Source organism: Syngnathus leptorhynchus, chromosome 9 (assembly GCF_054491065.1).
Source record: "Syngnathus leptorhynchus isolate UIUO chromosome 9, UIUO_Slep, whole genome shotgun sequence".
NCBI classification, from domain to species: Eukaryota; Metazoa; Chordata; class Actinopteri; order Syngnathiformes; family Syngnathidae; genus Syngnathus; species Syngnathus leptorhynchus.
In genome coordinates this window covers 5,828,247-5,845,492 of record NC_141203.1, presented here as the reverse complement: position 1 = coordinate 5,845,492, position 17,246 = coordinate 5,828,247, and the positions used below count along the sequence as shown (strand labels likewise).

The following is a 17,246-nucleotide window of genomic DNA, read 5'->3' as shown; positions in this document are numbered from 1 at the left end:
TGCTCTATTTTTAGCAGCAGGACGGCTTCAAACAGCAGCACGGAGTTATTCTTGGCTCCCAATGCTGTTGCAGCACCTGCCGCCGCACTGTTTGTGTGTGTGTGACTGCACACTGTGGTGTAAACATCCCAGTGCATGTGTACTAAATTCACATTAGCCAGGTCATGCATAACCTTCATGCGTGAGAGCCGCTCGAGAGGTGAGCATCCCCTGTGGCTTTCATTTTGCATACCGGTGGTTGCACATGAAGGCATGTAAATTAAGTGCTCACCTCAAACACAAGCCTTCTTGTCTGATGCATTGGTTATGATAAATTGATATGTTTATGTGGACATTAAAATATATCAACTCACATCTGAGCCATGGCCCTCACGCAGGTTGTAGGTGAGGTCATGTTGGATCTCGCTGATGAACTTCTGGGCATACTCCGGGTACAGTCGCAACACCTCTCGTAGGCCCTTCAGGCTGATGTACTGCAGGTCGCAGTAGGTCAGTGCTTTGACGTTGGCATTGGTCTTGATCACTTGCTCCTTCGTCAGCGAGTCGGAGCCAATCAGATCTCCTTTACCTACAAGGAGACACGCACGTTTTATTCTAACATCATTCGAATATATTCAGAAAATATTCAGCTTGATTTTCATTTTAGATCAATGATACACGGATTAGCGGCAGATCGTAAGTGCATAGGTAGTAGTCAATCATCCACGTGACCCTCTATCCTCTTTAGCCGCCTGCCATCTAGTATATATCATAGCATCCATCACTCCCCTCCCCCTCCATGATGCTGGATGTATGGAAAGTAACATTATTGGTGTATGAGTAATGAAGACAACATAACACAACATAATAGTCATCCATTCTTGTGTCCCACTGTGTGCAGATCATAATTGGTACTGCAGAGGAGAGGATGGTGACAGGAATTAGTAACAAAGAGAGATAGCATGTGGTGAAGGAATAAGTGGCAGAGGGGAGGTGGAGATGGGGGTGATGCCAGACTTTCATAATGGCAGAGGGGGGGAGGTATGAAGAGGAATGAGAAGAAAACAAGAAATCAAAACCATCGCGCAAACATCTTGTACATGCCTTTCCCTCCATCTGTGTTTCTGTCTCCCCCTTTCCTCCGCTACGTGTCACATAGATGATGAGCGACGGCCTACTTGACAACGCCCGCCAGCAGCTTTGGGGAAATCTGCCGTTAATAATTGCTGCAAAACATTCAACTGAGTCGCAGACGGAGCTCCCAAAGTGACACTTTGCAGACTCGATGAGTCGTTCTGCGTATGTATGTGTGGTGTAGAATATATATATTTTCCTGTCAGTTTCAGTGATTTGCAAACTCTTTGTCTGTATTACTTTTCTTCTGAAATTGGATTGTCTTCTCCAAATGGCGATTTTGTCATGATCCTGTTAACTGTGTGTTGATGTTACATTCAACTTCCTTGTGATGTTTGCCAAAACAACAGGGGGAGATATAACACTTGTAAGGCTTTTGTTAGCCAATCAGAAGTGCAAAGAAAGTCATTTCCCATAAAGGATAATGGTAAGTGGACGAAAGGAGAAATCAGAAGTGTGGATCGGTTGGAAAAAAATCTGTATCAAATTTGACTATAATAAACACACAAAAATACTACGTATAACAAAACAAAATAATTACCACAAATGAGATAATGACACAGATAGAGAAGTCATACAAAGGCCACAAAGCTTGCATGTAAATGAACAGACAAAACTATCCAATTTTCAAATATACAATTTAAAATTTTCAACACGCAAACAACTGTCTGAGAAGGGAATGAGACAGTGTAGCCATTTTTGTTCAAACTATTAGAGACAGACATTTATTTTGCTGTCTTCTAGTTGTACGTACATACTTATCAATGCACTGCACTGATTTACTCCCATGTTGCAAGTCATTCTCGACAGCTGTAAAAGGTTACATAATCGATCATCACTCCTCCATCCATTAAGGCATGAGCGTGTGTGCATGTCAATGAAGTTAATGGAAAGGTCAAGATTAGAGAAGGAAACAAAACAAGAAAAACAGATGTTCTGTTTCACTAGTGGGACACATGTAATAACTACAGTCACACTTAGGAGCGCAAAGACTAAACAAGAGAAGAAGAAAGAAAAGTTGCAAAAGGGTGGGGATGCATGGAAAGAGTGTGAATTTAGAGACTGGGAGGTTCGATTTTGGGTGGTGTTAGTGACCGACCGTAGGGCGATGATAATTATATCTGTGTTGTCGTGATTGAGTCATAGAGGGTTTCTTTGCATCAGGGGTTTTTATTTTAGTGAGATACTTTGTCAGTAAATAAGGATGTCAAAAACATAAAAAGGAATTTCAGACCATTTCGACAAATTATGTTACGCAATGGGAGGGTATAGAATGTGAACAAAAAAGGACCCAGCATCGAACCCTGAGGGACACCTTTGGAAAGTCAGTGGGGGAGGTGCAGTTGCTGATGTGATTTATTTACTGTAAATCCTGCAAGATCAAACACATACACTGCTAATGAAGCAAATTGGAAGCAAGAATGGTTGATTATGTTCATGCTAACTAATAAACCAAAAACATCAACTCTTTTTTTGAAGGTAAATATGTAGCTTTATTGTTGTGAAATACACTAAATGATTGATAAATGTAGTTTAAATTAAATCACCTAAACTAGTTAGTGTTTTGGGTAAATGACTTGATCACAACAATAACAGCAACAAAAGCCACAATTTATTTGGAAGGAAAAGGTGTAATGGGTCCAAGCATATTTGTGTGTACACTTTCCAGCATTAATAATCTAGAGATATGAATAATGTAGTATCCCATTCATTTTTAATATCAGCGCAGCCCCATGCTGCATCGATTGATGTGTGCTTGTGTGTCCTGGGCAAGAGCAAATACGAGGCCTTTGCCATTAGGATACAGATCGACTTCACCTTACACCTACAGGCAGGCACACACATGTACACACCATTACTTCAACCTATCTTGACCTTTTCAGGATGTGATGTTGGACTTGTACGTGTCCTTCAAACATGTGCACACACACGTGAGGAAGGCTGGGGCTCGGTTTTGCCAAACATACAAAAACACAAATGTGGTTTGTTGGATCACCCTGAGGTAATTAATTTGCAGCTAAGTATGCACACACATTGACTGCATAAAAACTATACATGTTTTTTTAAAATTTGTTTTAATTTTTTATTTTACCTTGTTTCGGCATGTCGCAATCTGAATTAGAAACAGCGCAAAATAAATAGATAATAAATGTTTTGAATTTTTTATTTTACCTTGTTTCAGCATGTCACAATCAAAATTAGAAACACAGGGCTAGCTAAATAAATAAATAAATAAATAAATAAATAAATAAATAAATAATACAAATCAAAGTGTCAGCAATTTTTCAGTCACCATCCATCTCAAAATCTATTTCTTTGCTTTGCATTGTTTTGACCTGAAATGTGACTTAAGCCAAGCGCCAGACATGTGACTGCTCAAGTTTAATGGAAAAAAGGAGAATGGGATTTTGCTGTGTGTGTGTGTGTGTATTACTCGACTAAACTTTGCAAACTCAATTTCTTTCTTCTTTGTAACGCAGGGTGTACCAATGAGAGGTATGTGAAAATATTTGATAATTTATTCCCCACACCTCTGGCACAGCCTGCCATTTGTTTCTCACTGAAGCTCATATGACTGAGATAGTAAAAGTAACTTTGTTGATACGCCAAAGTTTGACCGAGCGCACTCACCCAGTATCGCGAGCACAGTGTTGTCTTTCAGGACTTCCATGGAACCCGAACACACAAAGTAGATGGCCTGTAAGGCATCGCCTTGCCGGATGAGGAATTCGCCGGGTGCGCAGAACGATGTCTTGATGATGAGCGAAAGTGAGCGCAGGCACCCCCTGCTAGCCGACTCGAAGAGCGGGAGCTGGAGCAGTTCCTTGTTTAGGTGCATGGCAATGTCAGCCCGTAGTTCATCCGGGAAGTCCTTCAGAAGCTGAGAAGAGACACAGTTTTATCGTTTACTCCAATTAGCCAAGGGCTAAGCCAAAAGGTAAGCAGAGCTGCAATGTCTTTTGTTAGTGTTTACTAAATGGCACATGGCGGTGTAGGCATATTTGTGTTCAATGATATTTCTGTTGTACCTCACTGACATCGATGCCATTGTTGACCGACCAGGTTGTCTGGAAACACTCGAGCATGCGTTGCTCTAAGGCTTTGGGCAAGCGGTGCACCCTGATGAAATCCTTCAGGTCTTTGGTGCGCGTGTGGTAAAGCGAGCGACGTGAGTACATCCTCTGGATGATGGCGGTCACGTTGCCAAACACCACGGCGTGCATCAGTGCTGAGAGAAGAGTGCTTGAGTAATGCTACCATAATAATACAAACCACAATTGCATTTACAACTCAGTCTGTCATGTGATTTGAGAAAAAAAAAAAAAGACATCAGGTATATTTACATATTCATATACACTACAGCCAAATGCAAGCAACCTACAACCCTAACCCAAGGTTCTTTTTAAATTTCATTTTTTTATTTTAGTGATGAGTTTAGTAGGAACATTGTTTTGACGGGAATGCAGAGCGACCACATGGAGCTCACCGTATAGGATAACATTCACCAGGATTAATTAAGAGGTCACCTCCATCGGGTTCCTATCACTCTCTGTCTCTTTCCACTTTCCAATTCTCACCTCTCAGTTGGAGTGAGCTCATTAAAAACCGACGGAAGCCTTTTTTGGCGTTTGAGCAAATTTAACGAAGGAAAGATTTTTACAGCAAGCGAATTAATGATGGAAGCTGAATGCCAAGTGTTAGTGCACGAATATGTTTCTGATATTCAATCAAGCACTGACCACATGGGGCTCAGATATCAAAACTTTATATTTGAAGTTATAAAAATGTGTGATTATTTGGTATTGGACGTTGCTTGTGTATTCAGTATATGTGGCTCAAATTTTTGTGGCAATCTGTTTTCGAAGGACATGTTGGAAATGGTCAAACTTAGGTATGTTCGATACCACTTTTATTCAGACTGATTCCAGTAACAGTATTCCATTCTTGGGTACTCATCGATACTTAGTATTGATATCACTTGTACTTTTGATTCATAAAATTTCCCCCAAAATAAATAAATATTTGTTCACAGTGAAGATTGGAAAAGTGCCCACAGGCTTTGTAGCACTAAAGAGAGAGGCGAGAACTAAACCTCAGTTATTTTTAAAATGTTTTCATTTAATTTAGCAAAACATTATGGCTTGCCTGTTATTGGACTGCTTTCCATTTTAATGTCAAAAGATTACATCTGTGCCATTCAAGCAACAGAAGTCCATTAATCAGCCAGCCCCAATGATCATTAAGTGTCGGAATTTCCACTGCGTCTATTTTTGAATCAACTTACCTGATGAAATGAAAATTACTGAATTGAATTACTGAACTGAATTGGAAAAAGGGAGCATCTACTCACCACCAATGAGCATGGTGCAAATTGAGAAAATCTTCTCTGAGTCTGTGTTGGCCGACACGTTCCCGAAGCCCACGCTGGTTAGGCTGCTCAGGGCGAAGTAGAGCGACGTCACGTAGCTGCTGCGCATGGACGGGCCTCCGCCCAGAACCCCCGAACCTCCCGCCGATGTGCCCTCGCCAGCCGATGTGTTCCCTCCATACTGGCTGGAGTTCCAGGGACCTTGACCCGCCGACTCTGAGCCCGATTCGTTCCACTGGCTGCTGTTGGCCGAGACGACGCCAGAGGAAGTGGGGAAAAGCGTAGCCAAAGGCGACAGGAAATAAGGTGTCCCCAAACGCTTGGCCAACTCATGCAGCCAACCTAATAATGGAGAGTAAGGAGAAAAAAAAAAAAGGGACCATAATCATAATTGATCAAGAATTATTTTTTTGGGGGAGAGAAGCTGGGCAAAACAATGCCATGTAATACATAAGTAAATGAAAAAATGTTTGGAGCTCCTTATTTACATTCACTGCATGCACTCTCAAATAGTGGCTTTTCATTTACTCAAGTGCAGAAAGTATGGGGGGAGGGGGGTCCTAACTAAAGAGGCTTGGGGTACCAGTGTATTTAAAAAAATACACAGCTAGTAATGAATTGAGGCCCAGTGTTAATTACAATAGAGGCCACTATTTGAGGAAATAGACAACAGTATTTATCTTTCTGGATTTTGGCGGCCCATCGATTTAATCGGTTTGTTCACACCATATATCAACCAAAATAAAGTAGACAGGACATCATTGCTTTAATGAGAATGAGGAAACATTTTTTCAAACGTTTTGTGGTTTTGGAACTGAAAAAAAAAAAACACCGAGAAATAGGGACACTGTGACTGAGCATTAAAAGTTTCTATGAAGACTCTCTCAACATTGACACACTCGTCACCCGTCAGCAAGTCCCATGAAAGTGCCGACGAGTAATCTAATGCAGATGGGGAGACATTTCAAAGTAAGGGCAGGGAAACAGCAGCGAAGGCGTGCAAATTAATAATTGAGGGAAGCGAGCTTGAGAATGAACGTACGTGACGTGGCGAAGCCCTGCAGAGCTTCTGACTGCACAACATGTGAGAGAAGAGGAATCATACAATATAGATGCAGCCCATTGATCTACTGTACCCACTAGGCTTACTATCTGTCTGTCTCTCTGTCTGTCTGGCCATCCGAACTATCTACCTACCAATTTACCAAATAACACAAGCCGTATAACAATGTACATCTCACAGTATATGGCTGTGAGAAATTAAACCTCATGATGAGGCCCACTTGAGTATGGTTCTGTGTTAGAGCTCTCTGAACTAATGGAGGTAGAGTACACCCAAGAGATAAAAATGATTCCTGTTGTAAGGAGACAGGAGGCAAATCGTTGTGATCTACCATATCATCTTAAAACAGTAAATATATAATTTTTCATTCTTTACCGCAAAAGCAGTAGTGGTATTGTATTGGTGAATACTGATGAGTATATCTTGGCGTTGGTCTGGAAAAATAATTGTTATCGAATGTCCCTAAAATGAAGTGAGTGTCATAAGACCTGTCCATGGTGCTGAACTATTCTCTCCTGGAGACTGGAGGTTTATTGTAATCATTGGTGAGCTGGAGTGTGAAAGGAATACTTAGACGGGTCTATTCTGGGAATAAGAAACAAGATGACTCTGCATGTTCTGCTGAATAGAGCTCATTGCTGCCCCAAAGCTCAAATAGCAACTACTGGAGGAAAGCATTTTAGCCTACTAGTTCATGTCAAGGGCTGCATATTAGTTATGTTGGGAGTAGCCAGAATTAAAGTTACAGCAGACTGTGAAATGTGGTCACAACACTGTACACTGTTGTGTGTTTGTTTATATTTAAAGATCAGCAGTTTAGATAGAAATTTTAAACTTTTATATTTTAAATCACAGTCTTAAATGTTGCTCGGAAACCAACAAAGATGAACGTCAAGTGCTTGTGTGCTGATGTTTGGCACTGTGAAAGCAAAATGGAACTAAGGCTACTACAGCGTACAATGTTGGAAAACTACTGACCAATGTCCCAGGAACCCGGACTCTCAATCTCTCTTCGTCCGATGAAGTACCACACGCAAGCCATCCAGTGGGCCAGCAAGGCGAACATGGACATGAGCAGGGTGAGGACCACGGCGCTGTACTGCGAGTAACGCTCCAATTTCTGCAGCAACCGCAGCAGGCGAAGCAAACGCACCGTCTTCAACAAGTGGACCCCAAAGTACTGCAAGAGAATCGGTGTGATTCATTCCATGAATTTACAAAACACCATTACAGAGAAAATTTAACGATGGAGCAAAAGTTAACTGCTGAGGCTATTTGAACTCTGTTGCTAACCAAAACATCAGCACCTAGAAGAACACAAATAATCTCTCACATGAATTAGAGTAGAAACCTTACTGTACAGTATTAGTGATGTTCTTATGTGTCCAGTGATGAGCATTCCAGTTGACTCTTAACAAAATGTGGTTGGTTGTTCCATCTTGCAACATCTTACAACAAAATTGCTGGGTTACAAATAACCCAATGTGGGTGGAAAAAAAAAATAAGAAAAATAAATAATAATAATACCCTAGACTTTCCTTGTAATGTTACAACTGTATTTTTTTTTAATCTTTCCTTCAAACATAAAATTTAAACAACTTAATGGTTCTGTCCAGTCTCCCTCGGGTCTCTGCAGTTTACTCGGTAATAGTCTTGATTATATTGCTTTAAACTCCACTTTGACTTCAAACTTTAACAACCTGGTTAATACAGTCTATTGAAATAAAAATGGACGTCTTCCCTGCACAGTTTCCACCATCGCGTAAATAAATGCTCTCTTTGGTGCAGTGTTGAATAACATCAACATCTTAGAGTTCCGAGGTCAGGGATCGTATCGGACACATGACTCACCACGCTGATGTTGAAAGCATAGAGGAGGTCAAAGGGTAGGGCAGCGATGAGATCCACAAAGAGCCAAGTGGTGACGTAGTGAACACAGATGGAGCGGGCATCATACACCACCTGACCCGACGTGCTCACAAAGGTTGTTCGAAAGTTCAGCACAATGTCTGTGGGTGACAAATGAGTTGATGGTTGGAAAAAAAAACCTTCCCTGCAAACAATATATAGATTGGCTCCACATGTTACACACTTTAGACACTTAAAACACACAGACAATATTAAACCCGCTGTGAGCAAACATATCTTCAGAATTGCAGAGGAACAATGAGATGTGAACCCTTTTTCAAGCTTACTCACGTTAACATTAGACTATTCTAGTAGACAATAAATAATTAAAGAACGCAGCTATAACTTGACCAAAATGCATATTAGCTGAAATGAGCATATTTCTCACTACATTAGCGAAAATATATTCATGCTCCAAAATGGCTCTATCGAATGCCATATGGACGAACGGGTCCGCCATTTCACTACTGTGGGTGTCAAGTGTAATTTGATTGAGGGATGGTGCACTGCCGTATCCTCTTTTTGCATTAACAACGATTGTCCTCCCAAGGGCGATGGTTCACATTTCCGTCACTTAAGACAGGGGACCAACAGGCCAGTTATTCTCCAGGAAATGAATCCAGTCATCAGACATAATGTTCAGTAGCAAATGGCTCATATCCTTCGTCTCCACTGCAAATCACTCATTAAAAACTTTTCTTTGTATGAAGAAACTTTAAGGATGACTGATAATGGGACTCGTGAGATGTGTAGTTTCTTTAAATCTACCACGGAGGAAGAAATTACTAGGAGACATTAAACAGGAAGTACCTTTTTTGCAGAGCTTTGATGTTATGTGGTGTAATGCTAGTGAAATCGTACCATCTGTTGAAGTGAGGTTCCCCAGGCAAGGTTAGTGCTGCCTTGTTTACATTCTCAACAAGAATCAGTCAGGTCTCTTGTCTTCACAGAGGTCGACATTAATGGTGACCTGGGGCCTGCCTTCAGTTGGTGGGAAATTTGACAGAACCACCAAAAATCCAAAATAGGCCGAAAGTATACTTTAGGTTTCAGATCAAAATATATTTGGGCCATTACAGTGACCTGATAACTGATCAATTGCCTGTCAAAAAAATCTATATATATTTGTTATATTTTGCCCGTCAGGAGTCTCACCTAGCATGAACAAGATCTCCACCAGGATGTCGCTGACACTAGGAGGGCTTCTCGGGGCGCTGCCTTCGTCTCTCCCACCCACCACAGTGAAGCACACATTATACGGCACAGTGACGGCCACATAGAAGGTGGCCAGTAAGATCAGCCAGTCCCAGCCGGCCTTGAAGGTGCCATAGTGGAGCAAGATGAAGCGTGACTTCTGGATGGCGGCTACCTTGTATTCCGGGATTGGAGGTTTTTCCCCAAACATGTTCTGCGTAGGGTGATAAAGATGGGGGTGATTGAGAATTCTATTATAACTGACTTATTCTGTGGAGATATGGGGAAATACATTGAAAACAAATATGCATTCTATCTATAAGCTACAAAAAGCTACACAAATTAGTAAATTTTCAAATTACATACAGTGGAACCATCTATCTATCCATCCGTCCATTCATCTGTCCATCCGTCCTTCATCCATCTATCTGTCCGTCCATCCATCCCTCCATCTAGCCGTCCATCCGTCCGTCCTTCCGTCCGTCCTTCCGTCCGTCCGTCCGTCCTTCCGTCCGTCTGTCCGTCCATCCATCCATCCATCCATCCATCCATCCATCCATCCACCCAATGGGCTCACATTGTTGAGCTTGAGTTTGCTCTTGTCTTGCTTCTGCAGGTGCCCTGAAAGGTGGTAGAGGACAGCTCGGCTGCGGCGGCGGTTGGTGTTAAAACCGGGGGGCCGAGTCACCTGATGCACCTCCAGACCCGTCTCCTCATCTGTAGATCGCATACAGGTTTTGAATGGATGATCAGATGAAATGTGATCTTAAACATCTTATCAACTCTCCGAGACTTTAACCCCAATGGAATGAGCTAAACCAAAAAGTGAAACCGACAAATGCTCCACATTTTGGGGAACTTCTCTAACAGAGTTGAGAAGAACTTTCTAGAAAGCCAGTCTGTCTTACGATTTTTAATACATACACTAAATAACATTTATCATTAATGTTAGTGTAATAGAAGTAATAATCTTCTTCCATCCCTAAAAGCACAATCCTTCTATCAGCTTTCTCTCATTTGCGCTGGCTGGTGGAGTAGAGTGGCTGCCATAGAAGAATTTATTATGAATCTGATTGAAACAGCATCCAAGAAAAAATACTGGTCATGCCTCAAGGCAAAATAAATATTTCTGTAAAGCACAGAGTGGTTCACTGGCCTCGGTGGATCTCACACTCACTGAATTTCTAATACTTTTGGTTATGCCATACAAAGACATAATAGTAAGGATGGATCACTTCACATGGCTGGTTTGTGGTCCGTACAAAGCCTTTGTTAATCAAAAATCCACTTGGACATGCAAGGAGGATAACATACAAGTAGAGGCCTCGGGCAGGAGTTCAGCTCGTGCTTTCAATTTTAGAATATCCACTGTGTACTCAGGAGGCGCCGGAACACGATGGGCGGGGGAAGGCTGGGCATACATTTTAAATTATTAAGGAGGTGATTTATTGTGATCTGTGCTATACTGGCAGGCTGAAGCTCACACAACTTTTTTTTTTTGCTACACCGCCGTAAAGGGATTAGATTATACATTTGGGGAAGAGCAGATGTCAGTGCATAGAACATGGGCATCCAAGCTAACAGAAGATTCAGAATTTATAACCCTCTAGTCCCAATAGAAGTCCTCATGTGAATGAATTTCCAATAGCTGGATTTAATTTGGGTCACCGACCTGTGTCAGGTCCTTGTTCCGAATCCTGGTCCTTCTTCTTATCAGTGATGTCTTTGTGAGACACCAGGAAGAGGACCACCTCACCTTTCTCGTTCTTGATGGGCACGATGTCCAGAAGACACCAGAAGTGCGTGCCTGCACACAAAACAAACATCATAAAGCAAAATAAATACTGGAAAGGCATAATCACAAGTCACAAAAAGTTAAGGATATTTAAATTAAGGGTGAACCTAAAAATCTCTGACTTTAGTTTCTAAATGTCCATGTCCAAAGATTGAAAGTTTCATTGCTTTTTGCACAGTTTGGTATTTTTGAACAAGTGTTTGATCCATGAATCGAATGAATTAGATTTGCTATACGTACGCTTCATTAGGCTACTTTAAATCTTGACATGATGTAACAAAGATGACACCTAGCACACAGCTGATTGTGAGGCTTCAAACAGGATGTTCTCAGAGAGTTAATGTCGTCAACCGGTCAACTGATACACAGAGACTGGAAGAGATACAGAAAGGCATAGTGAATGTCCTGGAAAACATATTGACGAATTGATGGATCAAACACTTGTTTTGAAGTTTGCCTTACCTTCTAGAACAGGGTGTCAAACTCCTTTTTTTTCGTGGGCCGCATCGTAGTCATAGTTTGTCAACGCCTTTTATTATTTACAGTATGGGCTACACAACAAACTGAAGAATAACTCGTTTTGAAATCAGGGACTAGTAAAGACTGTTGAAATATTTTAAAAAGTTGGATGGTAATAAAATTTGCTGGCAATATTTGTATTTCTTCAGTGAAGTCAATTTGTAATTTAAGTATTGACACATGAAGACAATTTGTCTTCACGGGCCACATAAAATGATGTGGAGGGCAATATCTGGCCCCCGGGCCTTGAGTTTGATATCAGAAGAACAGCAAGTTGAACAAAGCACACTAAAACATCAGAATGCTGCTACTTGAATGCTAACTAGGAGAGATGACTTTTATTTACCTACATATGTTTGTCTTCGAGTCTGTTTTTATTGCCAGAATGCTGCAAAATCTCCAGTGAGTATTTGCGAGGAGTGCTCAGCTTGTCACCGTATCAGCATTTACTTTGCAATCATTCAAGCAATTCGTCAGAGAATTTGCTCGGACAAAGCCATTACCTTGCCGGTTAGGATGGACTATTCATACACTGTTGATGCTTTTGTTATGGTTTCCTGTTACTCGCTCCTAATCCCTCAGGAGATGATGTGTGGCAGTGATGGATACTGTTTCCTGCACGGTCTTACTAAGCCAGAGTCGCTCAGGCGTGTGCATAATGCAGGAGGACAGAGTGCTTGAATAAAATCATTAGACATATTGTCCTCGTTTGTCTCCTACAGGAGGGTAAACAATAGCAACAAGATGAGGCTTCTATTTTGTTTCAGTTAATATTTGTTTTATTTAAGAGGTTGCCATTATGATGATGAGACACAGTTAACAAATAGATGGGGATTACCTGAAGACTCTAAATTGTCAAATTGATCAAAAAGAAATAAGCAACAAGCAAGCATTTCGGATATATTTAAGATTCCTTTTCTTTGGGAGCTAATAAAATGTGACGTTATTCTGAGAAACTTGCTAACAGATTGGATCAAAGTCTAATTATGTACTTTCATTAATTTCCTCCTTTTCTGAGAGGGGGTAGTTTTTCTTCTTGTCTTTTAGTTCTATTTTTTTGGTCCTGGTTGTCACTTTACACAAGGTCCTTTTTGTTTTATCTCACGTAACATTCTTGAGAACGAGTTATGATGTTGAATGGTTATTTGATTATGTTGGTCGCTGCTTTCAAGTGACCAGTCCCGAGTGCACTTTGCCTCTTGCCCAAGCTCCAACTCACAATGGACCCACATGATGGACTCCATAGCAAAGGGTGGCGTTATGGAACTGTATGACGCACCTTCTTTCTTGTAGAAGACCAATTCTGTCTTAAACTCACGCCGGTCGTCCAGGGCTCCTTGGATTTGCGCTGTGAAGCGGTCGCAGGTCTCAGGGCCGTACAGGAAGTGGCAGGCACAGCTCTTCTGCATGAGCTCGGCCCGAGCGTAACCCGTGAGTTCGCAGAAGCCATCAGAGCAGTACACGATGGGGTAGAGTGACTGCACTTGGGCGTTTCCCAGTACAAAGTTGCTGTCTGAGACACAAGACAACAGAGTGCACATCAAAATGCGTTCCCATGTCAAATTCAATTGATCAGTCCATCAAACATTTACGGATTATTGGCCAGAGTCCAAGCACGAACTACTGCAAAGCAAAAACACACAAGTTCTGAGTCATTAGTTTGGCAGCTAACAGCTTTGAACAAACACGGCTGCTGAATTTTCTTCCTTCTGTTCACATTCACTTTGGTAAATTTATAAGTGATTTTGCCAAATACAGTCACCGTGTGACAAAAGCGCTGAGTCATCGCCAAATCTGACTGACTTGACTTCATTTTAATAGTCGCGTCTGTGAACCTTGACGACATTCATCTCCGTTATGTCTACACATTTTTTACTCGATAATTAGAAATCGCCATGCCTTCATGTGTAATTCTGTCGGTGCATTTTCTGTAAATAGCCTGCAGGCACAAAAATAAATGCAAAGCACGTTGAAACCGCCTTTGCATGATGAGGCCTCGTCATTTTTTATTGTGTGTGTGTGTGTGTGTGTGTGTGTGTGTGTGTGTGTGTGTGTGTGTGTGATAGCAGTTAATTCCAACACAGAACCTTTAATTGCTACTAAGCTCTGCCTAGTCTGTTAGTGAAGGTTACAAACTACAGTCAGGCGGTAACAGACAAGTTAGCAAGCAACCGTCATGAACAACAAAAAAAGTCATGTAGTCTGAGAAGGCTGAGAGATATAGTTCAAAGTCAAATATTGTTATGCTGTTCACATCCATTTGAGTCCCGGTGATCTCCGAATCTGCAAGGATCACAATTTATTCAGGCAGGTAAACTACAAAGGAAACAAACACATCGAGTAATCCAACAGGTTCTTCCAGAGCCGGCATCTGATGACCGGGAGTGTGGCTGGATTCTTGTTGCCACGGAAACTATTCTCGTGTTCATTCCTCCTTTCAACACGTTTGTTCAGCGGCGGTCCAAATGTTCTTGTCACTTGCCTTCCATTCTTTACCTTTTTCAACTAAGAAGTGGCATACTTGGTTTTAATGAACGTCTTGTCCCTGACGGTGAGGTTAAAGCGTTTGTGATTGGAATGGTAAATGAGCAGTGCTGAGCCGACCTTGAATGAAATGTATACTTGAGAGCCAAAGCCCTTGTACATTGTGTCTCGGGAGCTCATGTCAGTGTCCGCTGCCTTGGCAAATGTGAGAATTATTCATGGTGTCGGGCCCAAAGCCCTCTCGGAAAAAAAACCCCCCGATACTTTGCTCCTGGTGCCAGTGCCGCAAACACCTAATCAGTCATGGGGAAAAGATGACAATTCCTGGTTTTCCAGCTGTAGCCGAGGTATGCAGTAATCATTTTCTCCAAGAGCTGTTTCAGGAACATGTGCTTGGAATGAGAATAGGTCGGGAACAACATTGGTGTAGAGGTGTTAGGAATGCTTGGATCTACTTGACTACTTTATGGTTCTTTCTAAATGGCAATTGGGTAATCTGTAATTTTATTTGGTCATAAAATATGTGCAAAGTTTAATTTAATTTTTGACTAATGACCCACCGTCATTTTCAAGATTCAAGAGTTTTTATTCGCCATGTTTGAGCGTGAGAAACGAGGAATTTGACTTCGGTACGTCACAACCTCTGTTCAACATTGAAGCTCAATTCATGCGTCCCGCAAAATCAATCACCTTAACCCCGAGGCAATCGAATGAATATTATTTGAGAGTTCGGTACAGCTCAGTGGCCACGCTGACCCCTCAGTTGAACCAGTCAACTGCTTCTTGTTGTTGTCATGACACCATGCACACGTGTGAGACATGCTGGGACATGAGCGTTTTTTATCAATACTGGAAGGCGTTTCACTTCTGAGGTGTGATTCTCATAACATCAAGTCCCATGAGATCTCGTGAAGTATTGCGTGGGGTAATTAAATCTGGTTTGTGTAGCGATGACCCCTGCCTCAGGACACGGCACTTCCCCGCTTGAGACGACAGTGACGCAGGGAGACTTGATTCTCTCCTTTTCCAAGCGTATCTGTTATTCAACCTCTGCTACCTCTGCTGTGGAATGTATATTTCATGTGAATTTACAATGGCTGTTAAGGCCTTATAGAAAATACAGACTGACACTTTTATGGAAAGGTTAGGAGAAGAAGAGAAGCGACTCAGTTGTTCATTGGAACATAATGATGTAAGCGCTTCAGTTTTATACAGAAAGTGTGTTAGTATGACATTATCGGACTGAGTCACATATTGTCAAATGATGAACTCGGGTCACTTTTAATGGACTGCTGTGGAGAGTGGTGACCGCTACTGCAAAGGGGGCATGCTGATGGAAGTCCACATCCAACACGAGACAACACTGGATTTATTTGTGTTTTTTTCCCCAGACGTTCCCCTCCAGACAAAACGCGTTACCTCACCAATAATTTGTGAAGGTGGGGAAGTGGTCAAAGTAGAGCTACTGTGGACCATAATGTACTAAAATAAATGATTGATAAAATTGGATTGGTAATGCACCCGTTTTTTTTTTTTTTTTTTTTAGGTGGGAGGGTTAGGGTAGGGTACTCTTGGTACTCAATAAGGCCCACATGCCTAAAAAAAACACATAAAAAATAAAACTCTGAGGTGACTCGCAACTCATTATACAGTAATGGACTGTGATTGCCTTTGAACACTGGAAAAATTGAAAATTAAACTTCACCTCTTTTTAGCAATAGGGCTCATATATGGACAAAACCCACACATGGCATTTATATCTTCAGTGTATTGATTCTCTGCACAGATTGGTTCTAGGCTAGATATGAATTTTGAGGACTCCCTCAAAGTGGCTTTGAAGGTATTAGCATTAAAAGGCAGACATGTACGTTATGTGTGTCTGCTGATGCCCTTTAGACTAGTCAGTCCCAACCTGGGTTCTGTGGCATCCTAGTGTGCTGTGAGAGATCATCAGTAGTGCTGCGGGAAATGATAAAATACTTTGTTTGTAATTTTCATCGATCCGATGACGTAGTGTGACAGGCAGAATGTCTTTTTGTTTTATGTCAGAAAGTACAATAAATCCTAACCATGTTGCTTCTCAAACAACCGAATAAAGTGGCTTCCCGTGAGTATACCAGTCAGCTTTGTGTTCAATTAAACAGGGTTAGGGTTAGGGTTAGGGTAAGTCACTTTGTCAGAAAATTTAGATATAATTATCAGCATATTTTCATCGCAATGACACTGACTTGTGGTTGCCTTGGCTCAATCAACATAGGGACACACTGCTTTAGACTCCACATCGTGCAAACAATTACGAGGACACTAAAGCACCTCAAAGATGCCGTGTCCTTAAATTGTCAACATCGGTTTATTAAGCCAAGAGACACTGATGATCGGTTGCTGGCACTTGAGTCAACAGACTGGAGGCTCTTTTGTAGGATCAATGCAAGATTATCGACACTTGGGCACACATTATGAGTTTACGAGACAAAAATAGCAAGCATGTTGGGACACTGACTTATGAGGCCTTTAAAAAAGAAAGTGATGAAGGAAACACACACATATATATTATACATACGTACATATATATATATATATATATATATATATATATATATATATATATATATATATATATATATATATATATATATATTTTACTAGCCACTAACAATGAGCACACTTAGCTACACATATCTTGAATATGTGTATATATATATATATATATTTTTTTTTTCCATCGTCCAATTAAAAATGTATTACTAGGAAAGACACATTTCCATTCCTCAACAAATCAGCAGTATCGAAAACATGATACT

The 17,246-nt window shown here is 41.2% G+C and overlaps 1 protein-coding gene across 2 annotated transcripts in view; it reads right to left on the bottom strand.

Moving 5' to 3' along the window:
* kcnh3 (potassium voltage-gated channel, subfamily H (eag-related), member 3) overlaps positions 1-17,246 on the bottom strand; it is a 47,029-nt gene that overhangs the window by 9,911 nt on the left and 19,872 nt on the right. Inside the window, exons 2-11 of one of the 2 annotated variants that reach the window (XM_085920394.1) lie at positions 13,241-13,474; positions 11,320-11,454; positions 10,225-10,364; positions 9,609-9,861; positions 8,397-8,554; positions 7,524-7,725; positions 5,465-5,824; positions 4,143-4,342; positions 3,745-3,994; positions 354-568 (exon numbers count right to left, since the gene is read on the bottom strand). In XM_085920394.1, coding sequence (XP_085776520.1) covers positions 354-568; positions 3,745-3,994; positions 4,143-4,342; positions 5,465-5,824; positions 7,524-7,725; positions 8,397-8,554; positions 9,609-9,861; positions 10,225-10,364; positions 11,320-11,454; positions 13,241-13,370 — 2,043 coding nt within the window. In that variant the 5' untranslated portion in view covers positions 13,371-13,474. Of the gene's footprint in view, positions 1-353; positions 569-3,744; positions 3,995-4,142; positions 4,343-5,464; positions 5,825-7,523; positions 7,726-8,396; positions 8,555-9,608; positions 9,862-10,224; positions 10,365-11,319; positions 11,455-11,682; positions 11,769-13,240; positions 13,475-17,246 lie in introns of those variants that run through there. The other variant, XM_085920396.1, reaches the window with a different exon arrangement.